At 30.5% G+C, this 13,449-nt stretch overlaps 1 protein-coding gene across 1 annotated transcript in view; it reads right to left on the bottom strand.

Annotated features, from left to right (window-relative positions):
• The window catches only part of LOC145316488 (uncharacterized), a 117,439-nt gene continuing 103,990 nt past the window's right edge, over positions 1-13,449 (bottom strand). Inside the window, exons 7-9 of the mRNA XM_080157050.1 lie at positions 10,111-11,002; positions 8,820-9,090; positions 1-4,565 (exon numbers count right to left, since the gene is read on the bottom strand). Coding sequence (XP_080013176.1) covers positions 4,472-4,565; positions 8,820-9,090; positions 10,111-11,002 — 1,257 coding nt within the window. The 3' untranslated portion in view covers positions 1-4,471. The remainder of the gene's footprint in view (positions 4,566-8,819; positions 9,091-10,110; positions 11,003-13,449) is intronic.

Raw genomic sequence — 13,449 nt, 5'->3', positions numbered from 1 at the left:
TATTGTCAGAAATATGTTTATTTAATTATTTATTACATGACTCATGATACACAACATTTTATTTTGATGTTCCTAGCCGGCTGTACACTGTGTACAGTAAAGTACAAAGTGTACATATAACGGATTGGTCAACATCAAGTAGTAAAACATACAAACAGAAAATATTCATTTTTCTTCATGAACCAACTAAACAAAAAAAGATTTCGATTCCACCATTTCGTTCTATTTATATTATGACAATTTTTCAAAGGAACTAATTTATTTAATAAATAAAATTTATTTTTTCTTGTAAAAACTAATTATTTTTATATTTCTTTAACAGAGATGTAAATTTGTTCCGATAATGACAATAAATATTTTAAAATTCAACCTACTTTTCTTTTCACAAATATAATTTATAAAATAATATAAAAATTTTACAAGAATCTTAAAGATCCTAAAAACAACTCTTTATAAAAAAGAGGAAAAAATTTCATTTAAAAACTTAAAACAATTATAAATTTTAAATCATCAACGAATAGTAATCTTATGATAAAACATTTATGTACAAATTTTAAAAGGTTGTAACAGATATTTAATTCAATTCTTATTGAAAAAAAGGAAAATAACATTATAATACTCAAATAAAATCCAACAAATGTTAATCTCCGCAATAGAATTTTTTTTTTTTTAAATGTTAAATATTATTGAGTGAAGAATGACATATCTGTTACAGAGCTAACAAAATAACAATCAGAGAATTTAAAAATTTATGGTCTTTACTTTTTAAACACAGTTTAGAATTTATAAATTTTATAATAATTTTGATATAAATTTGTTCAGCCAAACAGAAAATGTATAAAATTTAAACTATGTTTTAAAGACCGCTGTTATAAACATTTAAATTTGACTAGACAATTCAAATTTTTATATCAGAGTTCGGTTTGACAATAGAATCTTCTTAATATAATTATACACAAACCATGATAAGGTTCACATCAGTTTTTATAATAATAATTAATTAATTATATAGACTCAACAAATAAATTATATTCAAATATAAGGCAACGATATCTCTGTAATAAAGATTTACATTAAGTTTTGAAAGACGTAAGTTGCAATACTAGGAGTGGAAACTCTCTTGATGGATACTAGGATTCAAAATGTATTTCCCCCCCGTCATCAGTTCAATAATAATACAATATTCAAGTTATCCGCCGCTTCGTGATACTTTTAGTGGATTTTTTTTAATGCGCGCAATACCGCGTTTTTTTTATGTATGATAATGTAAATTTAAAATTGAGTTTTTTATTCATAGGACTTAAAGAGAGAGAAAAAAAATAGTTTCCAGCCCCAATAGTTGACTCTAAGTGTATCATCGCCACGATCTTGTGTTCTATCACAACCGACATGAAGACGGTAAAATAATAAACCTTCGCGAAGATGAAACACTATGTTATATTACATAATAATAGCTTCAGTTTAATATAACATGGCAGATATCCTGGGGATATAGGGACACAAGGGGGATATACTTTCAGATTTGCCATGCGCCTTGTTGTTAAATTAAGATTTCCATATTTAATGGTCAACTGCTTTTTAAGGATGATTTGCTAGTCTTGAAATATATTTTTGTTTGTGTGTTACTAGAGTGTGTTTAAATGTGTGTATTTTTTTCATTAAATTTTTAATTTCAATAAATTTACTTTGCATTGAGTAAGTACAGGACAAATTTAACAAAAATTAAAGGACTTTTGACTTTAGAAAAATATAAAGTCTATCGAATTCAAAGATTAAACGTTTTCTTTAAATCAGAAAATCTTATTATTTTCCCAAGTTAAAATCTCCTAATTTTTGATTTTTTACAATTCTATGAATGCTCAATCATCTAGAATTTGTGGAATAAATTTTCTTTATTGATGAAAAAATATATTTAGTGCTAAAAAGCTTAAAAATAAATCTATTGATGCTTTAAAAATAGATTCAAATTCTAGATAATTGGAACAAAATGGACTATTATTTTTACATTTTTTAGCAAGAAGATAAAAAAATATATTTCACATTTATGGCTATTTATCTATTTATTCATTCTAAACTATATTGTCTTGACAGGCTAGGCTGCCAGGACAAGCAAAATCTCCACAATTCAAGCAGAAGTACAAAAATAATTTCTTTATTCTATTTTTAAACTCGGCAGATAATGTATTTTTTAAAATAGTGTTAATGAATAAAATTTGTTTTGATTATTTGTATTGCAACCAAAATCTGTTAGTAAATATATAATGCCAAATCTTTTCTGAAAGCAGTCTTCCAAAATTATTTTTGGCCAACATTTTTCTGAGGTAAAAAGTTTTTTTTAATTGAAATGTTGGTACGCATTCATGTTTTGTCATATAATAATAATGTGGTCGGCCGTGTGGAGGTCATTTTTTTAATAGGCGAGGACATTGTGTAGCAGTTTTTAATTTCTAAAATTTTGCCATGCCTTTCTTTTCTAAAAGGATTGGCCTTTTATTACACTACAATATACTAGACATAGCCTTTCATTCTGCTTTCTAAATTTTCTAAATTAGACTATTTTTTTTTACAAATTACTCTCATTGACATTTAATAAAATATATATTATTTAGCCACCTTGTGGGGCGTGCTATTCAGAGAAGGAAAAAAAGCTGTAAAAAATAATTAATATAGATAAAAAGTTAAGAATTATATTGTTATTATTAATATTATTGATACAGCAAGCGAATGAAAAGCCTTTTATAATGAATAACATTTTAGCAGAGGATTAAAAAAAAGAGTTGCGCACATTTAGACTTGAAATTCACCGGCGGTGGTTGGGGCATTTTTTTTCGTTCTCTTGTCATTAACAGTTTCAAGTTTTATGGGGATGGTCACTATTTTCATTTCAGTTGGACTTTTTAACCAATAGTTCATCCTCTATATAAAGTTTGTTGTTGTGTGTAATTGTTTATAGATTCAATATACAATAAAAATTGTTGATGCACTTTTTTAGATCCATTTGAGATCTGCGCAGATAATAGAGAACTCCGGGCCTAATATTTTATAATCAGTATAACACAATTTGCTGATTTTTTTAGTAATTAATCTTCTTTCACATGCTTTAATGAGGTCGGAATTTGTTTGTACAATTAATGTAGTCTTTTTCTTTAATCAGCAAATTTGTGTTTATTTTTAATGTGATGAGACCCATAGTGATTATGATTAGAACAGTTCTGTCTTTCCATTCAACTTTGGAAGCTTTGTATATGAATGTTGAAATGATAATTATAATATTCTGAGCCTCTTTCTTCAGTACTAAGGTGTGTGTGTGTGTGTCTGTGGTGCATATCAATAAATAGTTTAGAGAAATGTACATGAGATGAATAAAGATCTGAGCTTTCTTATTTTTCTTGGTTAGTCTGCTGGCAAATTATGCTGGTAAAATTCACACATCCACTGGACATCACAAACATATCCAAATAAACAATTATATAAAAAACATCAACATTGATTGTTTCCTTTAATTAAACTTGCATTTTATCACTGTAGCACACTTGAATCAGGGAAGTGGAAGGGAAGGCCGCGCTGTACGTAATTTGTGGCAGTGTGGTTGGTAAGGAGTTGTATAAAAAACAAGATGGCGCGTCAAAATTCAAGATGGCGTCCACATTATTATTGATTATGATGATGATGACAGGAAATTCACACAGAGACAGAGGTACAAAAAATAGCGCGGCATTTGCACGTGTGAACAGGAGGTGTGAGGTGAGTGAAGGAGTGCGCCTACTCTCTAGCAAGGATTGAAGTAAAATTAACAAAGAAGCGTAGAACATCAAATATATATAATATTGACAGTACACAAAGAAAAGTTGTTAGCTGTGGTTTTTAATAGTAGTGTGGTTGGTGAAGTTTTGATGCATATTGTAGAGCACAGGCAGAAGAGGGCAGGTTCATGGTTGACAGGTTACTAGCTAGCCACACTGGACCAGCCAGTAGCTAGGTACCTAGCCAGGCATCTAGTGACGTCATGAGCAGGACACTTCTTGGTGGTTTTTAGATTTTGGAATTAAAAATTTTCATGGTTTCTAACATTTAGTGACATTTCAGACTTGTGTGTTTTTTTGTGTGTAAATTTGTTGTTTTATAGCACTAAAATATAATACAACTTTTGTTGAGGAGTGTTGCATATATAATCTTAAATTTAATTATAATACAAAATTAATTCTCAAATTGTAAATTTATTTCTCCCAGCTCTGTTCTAATCTTGTGAAGGAGATGGAATTTTTTTGCTGGTTTTTTCGAGGTAGCTCAAGTTAGCTCAATTTTTGTGTGCTGTGAGTCTAAAAAAATAATTGAATGTGCTTTACAGAGGGTTGGATTCACCAAATTCTTTAGGTTTCACATCTTGGAGGGTGGAGTTCTTTTATGCGGCTCATATTACAGGTGATATTCACCAAACTGTTTGGGATGGATTCACCAAATTATATTGGCTTCACATGGGATGGGATTCACCAAATCTTGTGCAAGCTTTTTTCCATTTGCATTGGGTGCACCACAGATCTTTCTGGTCCATTCCATAAACTTTCCTGAAAAGAAAAAGAAAACATGAATTCACTGGAAGAAGAACAATAAAAAACAATATAATTTTCCACAGAGATTGATTAAATGGGGTTGAAGGGTAAAATATAATGCTGTTCATCCTTGTTAAATAGAACTATTAATAATGTTAAATTTGTATAAGTAAACTACATACACTAATATATTATAATATAGACCCATTATGTTAATTTTCAGTCTTTAATGAGGGCAAAAAGTTGAACTTTTTGTTTCAATTTTAGTAACATTAAGAAAGTTCAACTCATTATTAGCTAAATTTAAAACCATTACAGTTTTTCTTATGCTAAATTATAAAAGGTTTCCAAGTCAGATCTAAAGGTAAAAAGAAAATAATTAAAATTCATTGACCTTTCTATAATTCAAGTTAACAAAAATCTTTTTTCTTTAACCAATAATATTTTACCCCATGTACTTATTCAACTGTACTTACATAATAAATTATAGAAATAAAATAATTAAAAGCAATTTGTCAAATTTTGTAAGATTAATTGTTTATATTTTCAATTTAAAAACCTGCAGAGAAAAATAAAGTTTGCATCTAGCCTCGCATGGCATGCACTAGGTTAAAGATTCTTAAAATTAAATTTAAATGAGGACAAGTGAATTATACTTTTATAGAATTCATTTTAGTTTTATATCACTCTAAACTTAGAAATATGGTAAATGATGGTCTATTTTGTCACAAACTTTCTACTAGTCATGCACGACAATTATTGAGACAAAATGTATTTTTTTATGAATAAATTTATATTTTGTGCTGTTTTAAATTTTCTCTTAATTATGTACTTATTTTTCTAAATTCCTATCCCTATCCCCGCCATGGCATGTGTAAATTTTGTTCATAAATCTTTGAACTAAAACTATTGTCGGATAAAAAGATTTATTCAGAATGCACAAAAAGATGCTGAGTTAAAATTTCAAGCGTGCCACTTTTACAGCATATATCAAAAGAAATAAATAGAATGTTAAATGAACATCATGTAACTTTATTTTTTGAAGCTAGGCATTTTAAAGTATGAAATTGCATGGTAAAGGGCACTTTAAAAGTTGACATCCCATTGTTTAACTGCACCCCAAAACTCATTTTCTTTAGATTTAAAACTTTCTTCCTTTCCGTACTTTAATCTTTCCTTTGCCTACTCCAAGTCGCTCAGAAATGAAAGGAACATTAATTTTGAAAAATTAAAAATTGCTGACAAGTTCTAAAATCAATAAGTATACATTAGGTTGAAATGTACAAAAAATGTGCATATCACTTAAAAAGTCCACAAGATTTCTTTTAAAATCTGTGCCTGTTTTGTTTAAATGAATTTCAGAATATACTGCCATATTTTTGCCCCCTCCCCAATATTATCTTACCCACAGCAATCTGTGTAGCTATTAATCTTGGCTGTCAGTGGCAAATAAAAATTTTAAATTTTCCACTTCTGATGGTTGTGAGGTTTTTTTCCTGCATACTAATATATTAATTAAATTTTTCCATATTTTTAAAAAGGTTTTGGATGCAAAAAGATACAAATTCTTATATTTTTAAAATTTCCTAGGCAAATTTTATTTTCTCTTCTTATTTTTTTGCTGAAAAAAGGCATTTGAAACCTAAATAAATATTTGAAGAAAAAAAAAGTTGACAGTAAAAAAATGTCTCGCTTGGGAAGGTGCTAAAGATTACAGCATAAAAATCCAATATTTTGCAACAAAAATTCTAAGAAAATCTTCCAAATTATTTCATTCTTATTTTTTTTCTATGATAAGCTGTGATAAAAATTTTGTTTAAATTAAAAACATTTGTGACATAGTTAGCAAAAAATATAAAAATACTATTGTTTGAATGCCCATGGCGTAATGGAAGAAATTTTTACATTTGCGTAGGATGTGTTTTATGTTTTTATTACGCAACTTGTGTTCTATATTGATAATCATTCAATAAAAAATAAAAAAAGAAAAGCAGTTTTCTCATAATTTTTAACATCCAAAATCTAGCTAAACTGTGTTAGACTGAAAAGAGTAATGTATTCATCTATATACATATATTTATAAATAAAATTATTAAGAAGCAAACTCCAGTAAATATACATAAATAATTATGATAACAAATAATAACTTTTACCCTTAAAGAAACTGCGTTCTATTCATTATAATTTTGAAAGATGGCGTCCCTGATAAATATTCAAAACTTTAAATAAGCATTCTTTTTTTTACTTGAACTGACAAGAGCAACACTTGAAAAACACTCAGAGTCATCTTTGAAGATCAATTTTATAGATAACCCAAACTCTTTAAAGTACACACACAAAAAAGTATGAAGTAAGTTCCCAAGAAAATAAATATTTATCTTTCAAAACTTTTATCATTATGCTAAATAATCGATGGGAAAATCGCAAAAATGGTAAAAAATTGCATCATTAAAATGCAATATGAAAATATTGATTTAAAACTACAATTTTCTAGTTATCATTCAACATTAATTCTTAATATTTGCAACAAAAATGATGAAAATTTTAAATGCCAGAAACTTTTTTCATTTGAAAAAAAGGATAAAGGTTGAAACGGATTTTTAGAATCATTTAATATTAAAACATCACAGTAAGTTTAGGTTTTAAACCTGCTGCTATTTTACAGGGATTTAAATACATTAAAGCCAGGCTAATAGCTTTCAGGATGTAAACTGTATAAAGTGTTTTATACCTTAAAATGTTTCCTTGGCCTCTAGGCATATTACATAACATGTTCCTATACATTCTCAAAAACATAAACTTGGATACCAAAGAAAATATAGGACAAACAAATAGATTAATTAGAAATAAAAAGAATTAAAAATTTAATTGCACAATCTTGCATCGAACTTTATTCGAAGTCAACATCATCTTCAAAATCATCAACATCTTTGGCTGCAAATGTTAAGAAAAAAATATTTCTCCCTACCCATGACAAAGTTAGCTAAAGATTAAATTAATGTTTGTTTTCTTTGTCCCGGTTGAAAGACTTTGGAAAATAATTTACTTTCAAAATTTTCAACTTCTTTGGGAAAAACAATTATTGCTAATTTAAGGACAGCTATTTATTATGTTGTGTCCATCAGCCACACCCTTTCAGATAATAAAACATTGAAAAGACATAATTAATTTAAATTAAAAGTCATTTTGGGCATTAAAAAGAGTTAATTTAAAGTCCAACGACCATTTTGCAATTGCCCCCCCCCCCTCAAAACAACAACAATATGTATTGAGGCGACTTTTTGAATAGGAGTTACACAATGGAAATGAAAAATGACAATCATCCTTTAAACTAGTTCTTTATTTCATCAACAACGCCTGAGCACGATCCTTAAACTTTTTTTTCTTAAAAATTATAACGTTGAAAGGTAGAAAATATAGTTACAAATAAAGCTTTTCTGTTTAAAATCTTTTCTATTTTATTAAAACCTATCAAATTCATAAATACAAGAAATAAAATATAATGTTTAAGAATCGAGGTCTGTCCTAACGCAAATGGAAGTAGATTGTCATTGTCTGCTGATAAAACAATTGTTTCATATTTCAAATTATGGTCATGATAAGCCTAATAAAAATAATCTGATTATTTTATTGTTTGTTTAAGATTCAATATGCAAAAGGTTATGAAAAAACAAATCTTTGAAAAAATTCTGTAAATTTAAAATGATAAATGTTGCAACTTTTATTAAAAAACCATGGCGACTCCTCCCCCATGACAAAACAAAAATGGAAAAAAAGTTAATTTTGTAATTAATTTTTAATTACACTGAGGTTAAACTTTAAAATTAAGATAATGACAGGATATTTATTTCTTCTTTGTTCTCAGTTTTAAAGTTCAAATAGAAAGTATTGTTGTATAAAAGACCACAAAGTTTGTTTATAAACTCAATTAAAAATAGAATAGAACTTTGTCAATTAAAGCCATGCTTACAAAAAAAGTGCACCATGGTTCAAAAAAAGAATCAAATGACTTTCAGATATTTGTAAAGATCCTATAAATTTTGTAGCCTTTAAGAAGGGACAATTGCAAGAAAAGAACCCGAGCCACATTGTTAAATAAATTGATTTTGCCCAAGAACTGCAAAACTAATGTTTACAGTGTTTCTTGAGGTCCCCTGGGCTTAATAAGTTCAGCTTGATAAAGTAAAATCAATGCTTTTTCGCTGGTTAGAAAGATATCTCCTAAATTGTAAAAAAAGACAAGGAAGATTCTATTAAAAGATGGTATACCTGCACTTTTTAGCATCTCCACGTGGCCGCCGCACAGGTGACTTTGGAGAGCTGGAAATCAACGTAGGATTGGAAGTAGGTTTCGGCGACAGCCGAATGTATTTCCCAGGGAATCCGGCTGCAGTGGCTTGACCTCCGTTAGCGCCACCGCCATTGCTGATGGTGAAAGTAGTGATAGGGATTGCGATAGGTAAACCGCCGATGGTTGTCGGCGGGGAAATTATGGTGGCGTATGTTGGCGTCGCTGTGCTTGTCAAAATACGTGTGCATCCTGCAAAAGAAATTAAAACATAAAAATACACAAAAAATGCACATGGTTCAATTTTTAACAAAAAAAATATATTAATATTTTCCAAAAACTTTGACCAACTTTTGAAACAAAATTTAGGATTCCATGTAAAACCCTTTGCAGAAAAAAACATGCAGAAAAAGTTTTCAAATCTTATATGCACTTTCTTGCATCCTCTACAATTTAAATTAATTTAAAGTAATATACATAAATATAAGTTTAAACTTTGATACAAATAATCCTTTTTTCTCAAAAACAATGGCAAACTGTTCAATTAAATCTAGATTTATTTTAAAATATTTTTTAAAACTTTCCTGTTATTTAATTTGTCTTCTATTTTGCATTATTGCATTTTGTATTTAGTATTAAATATCCTATTTTCTTTACAAAAAAAAATATAAAAATAAATTGGTTACTATTTAGTAGCAACAGCCCCTGCTTCTTGAATTATGCCTAGTTTTACTTGTGAATGTTATATTTATTTTGTATGTTTATGTGTTTTTGTGAGTCTGATAATACTTTATATTGTGCCTTGATAGATTGGAGTCTAGGTCCTGGCCATACCAGCCCATTCTTATACCATTCTCCCAGTAATCAGGGGATAAGAAAATGGTTAAAAAGTTTTTAATGTTCAACAAATTTTTGTAAACCAGGTGTAAAAATCTCCCGTCATAAAAAAAAAATTATGAAATACCCTAAATGTGAGACATTATGTTGTGAAAAACTTTCTTTATCCATGATTGTTTTATTCTTTACAAATAAATATGCTGCATACAATAAAAAAATACATATACAACACATTTATTCTACTTAAGACTCTACAAAAATATTTCAATGATTGTTTATCATTTAAAACAATTAATAGACATATTCTAGATATTTAATGTCTTTAATAGCCCACTGCACAAGAAGCACCGTCTCATTTTTGTTTAATAGTACAAAGTAATAAATTGTAGAAAATCTTTCTTTCTAAAAATGCGGTAAAAGTAAAGTAGTTCCTACCTGTTTGTTGTGAATACTCTGGGTTTTCGTGTGGAGGCCGGGCCATGTCAAAATGGTCCGCCAAAAGCGGCTGTGGCTGCTTTGGTGCAGTATGCATATGATGTTGGCCACCGTTACTGGCGAAAATGGGCTGCTGACTAGCCGGTACTGCATAGAAACTTGTGGCGCTTGTAACGGCTACGTTGGTTGTAGCGCCCATAGGGATTTTGGCCAGGCCGCCGTGATGGTGGGGCAACGTAGTTATTGTAGAGGTTGGCGGCAGCAGAGGCGGTCTTGATGTGGTCATTATATGGTTATTATATGCTGCTAGTACTGTGGACGTTGAAGGGTTGGGGGTAGGATATGAGGAGGCACTGATTCTTTGCGTTGTAGGGGTGCTATGGTTCATGTGATTTATGGCGGTCACCTTGACAAGGTCAAGGCCGTTGTCGCCGTTATTGTGATTTAATTGTTGTTGGTATTGGCGATGGTAGTGGGCGGCACTGGGCTGCGCACCAGCGGCTGACCCCACTTGAACCTGCAGAACAGCAGTTGAACAGTCTTCTCTCTCTACTGGACCATGACTGGAAGTATCCGTGTCCTCCTCTGTGGCGGACTCATCACCTCCGCATGGCACCGGCGTCCGCAGCTCAGGCACAGAAAGACCGCCGCGGATCAGCGAGCCGCCCACGGACAATGAGGTGACAGAAGTCAGGTCAGTGAATTCAGCGGCCGGCGGCAGCTCAAACTCTGTGTAGTAAAACTCCTCCTCGCCTTCTTCGTCGTCGCCAGGTTCGCCAGGGAGCCCGAGATGCTCGTGACGCACATGACGCTCCATCTCCTGGCGGGATTGTGTCTCCTGGTGGGTACACGACCTCCAAGTGCATTGATAAATTGTTTTCAAGCCTTCAGTCTGAAAAAAAAGGATTAATTAATGATATGAAACTTCTTTTAAGGAAAAAATAATAAATCTTTAGAATAGAATTTTTAAGAGTCTAATTATTTTGAGAAAAAAAGTACAAACTATCAATTTGTTTTATTTAATACATGAATAAAATCAAGTTTTAATGATTATCTATCCTTAGGCAATTTCCTAAAAAAAACGTGGGCCAAGCCATATATTATTAAGATAAATGTAATAAATTTTTAGCATGCATCCACAAAAATTCAGTCTTTTAAACTATTATGCATAGATTAATAGATAGTAACAGAAAATAGCTGATGGGCAAAGTATATTTTAATGATATCTATATTGGACTTTTCATGAATTTTTCTAAATAATTTTCAAAGATTTTTTTTACATAAATAACATAGATAGTTAGATATGAAAAATATGTAATACACAAATTTTGACAAAAGCCTATTTTTTATTTTTTACCAAGGCTAGGAAAGAAAAGAGAGGACATTCTCTTTCTAATTTAAAGAAAGAAAACGGGGGAATTTCTTTCTTTGGTTGCAAACGATGGTTTCTAGAATGTTTGACATCAAGGTTTCGTAATTAATTATGATTATTCAAGCCTAGTTTTCTGTTGTGATATTTACATAAATTTTAATACAAGAAACCACAAAAGGCAATGAATCATTCCTTTTAGCCTTTAATTAAATGGAAATGGTTGGCTTCGGGAACAACAAACACATACAAACACAAACAAATACACACACAAACATACAATTTTGTTAAGGTTTTATTATGCATAAAACAACAATAAACCATTGTCATAGTTAGATATTTTACCGCGGAAATTAAATTTGTCATGTGACAAATGCTACCCTTAAGTCAAACCAACAATCAAAATCTTTCTGCTTTGGTAAGTTGCAAAATAAATATATTCTGCATCTAATAATGATATAAATAGTTGTTATTTATATTGCATGGTGATGTGTTAACCCCGAGGGTATGAGCGCAAGTATATTTTCATATATTTTACACTTTTTATCTAATAAACTTTGCCACTGATGTTCTCCTGCCACCAAGAAAAAAAAGTTTGACCATACTTTTCACAATTGTTTGTCTTTTTTAGGCGATTATAAAAATAATGTTTGAAAGGATTTGGGAGAAAAAAATGGGTAACAAAATATAAAAATATAAAAGAAGAAATAGGAAGGAAGTAGGTTTAAATCCACTTTTATACTTCATTCTCCCCTCGCCCGCAAAAAAAATAATTTTAAGCCCAAAAATTGCATCATAGGGAGGTGGGTAAATAAAGTTGGGGAACTATTGCATCAGGAATGCAGTTGGGGGAGGGGAAAGGGGGAGTGTGTACACGTGTTGAGGCCGCAGGGAAGACACGTGAATGAATGGATGCTGCTGCAACCCATCAACTTCTCAAGTGAATCACACCTATCTTTCCCGCCCATAATTTTCCCACTATCAAAAACGTTCAACGCCGCCATTTTTATTTTTATTCCCATTCTAAATTAAATGATGCATATCAAAGAAATTGTGTTTTGGAACTTTTTTTCTTTCTCCGCACCATTCTGAAGTTGGCAGGCAATTTATTATTATTTTACCCCTTTTTCTGCAAAATAGATAAGAGGATGCATTTAGACCATCGGAAATCTGTAAACACAATTTTCTGCCATACAACTCTGTCTCTAGCAAATATCTGTCTTGCTTATTTCTCAAAAGTTGAAAAATATGTATAATAATTTTTAAGTAAGATAAAATTACAAATTATTTTTATCTTTAAATAACCATTTTTCTCTTTAAAACCTAAATTTTTAGTTTTGACATTGACATCATTTTTTTTCAATTTCACAACCTTTCAGAATGCAATCAAATAGCAAAAAAGGCCCACATATCATCATGCCATAAATATCTGCAACTAAAAGTTTTGTGCGGGAAAAAATGTCTTGTTCATTAATTAATATTTTTATTTTGCCATTTTCTCCCTTTAATTGCATGCTCATCTGCTTTTGAATTTAAATAATGAATTGAAAGTACAAATTTCGGCAAACATACCAGGGATACATAGACAGGTAAATTAAGTAGAAATGGGCAGAGTCTGTTTTTTAACCCCTCATTTGTCTAACCTTGAAAAATGGTTGAAATAGTTATGATAAATGTTCGTGCTTACTGCAACGAATTGCAAACTATTTTCAAGATGAGATAGGTAAGATAAATAGTTTCATATAGCAAACTCATACTTTCATCTTTCAAATGTGTGTGTGTGTGTGTTTTATGTGTGTGGTTGTCTGTGTAATTGTATTTGTGTGTGTGCGCATAAAATGGTATACACCTAGGAAATTTATCACTCTGTGTTGTATGCCAAACTTAAATGGGCGTAGAGATAAAAAGGGCGATGGGGCGGCGTTTTTATGCCCCTCCTACCCATTTAACACACCCCAAAATTAGGGTGG

The sequence above is a fragment of the Acartia tonsa genome, chromosome 1, assembly GCF_053477335.1.
Source record: "Acartia tonsa isolate MP-2025a chromosome 1, ASM5347733v1, whole genome shotgun sequence".
NCBI classification, from domain to species: domain Eukaryota; kingdom Metazoa; phylum Arthropoda; class Copepoda; order Calanoida; family Acartiidae; genus Acartia; species Acartia tonsa.
This window is presented reverse-complemented; position numbering and strand designations above follow the sequence as displayed.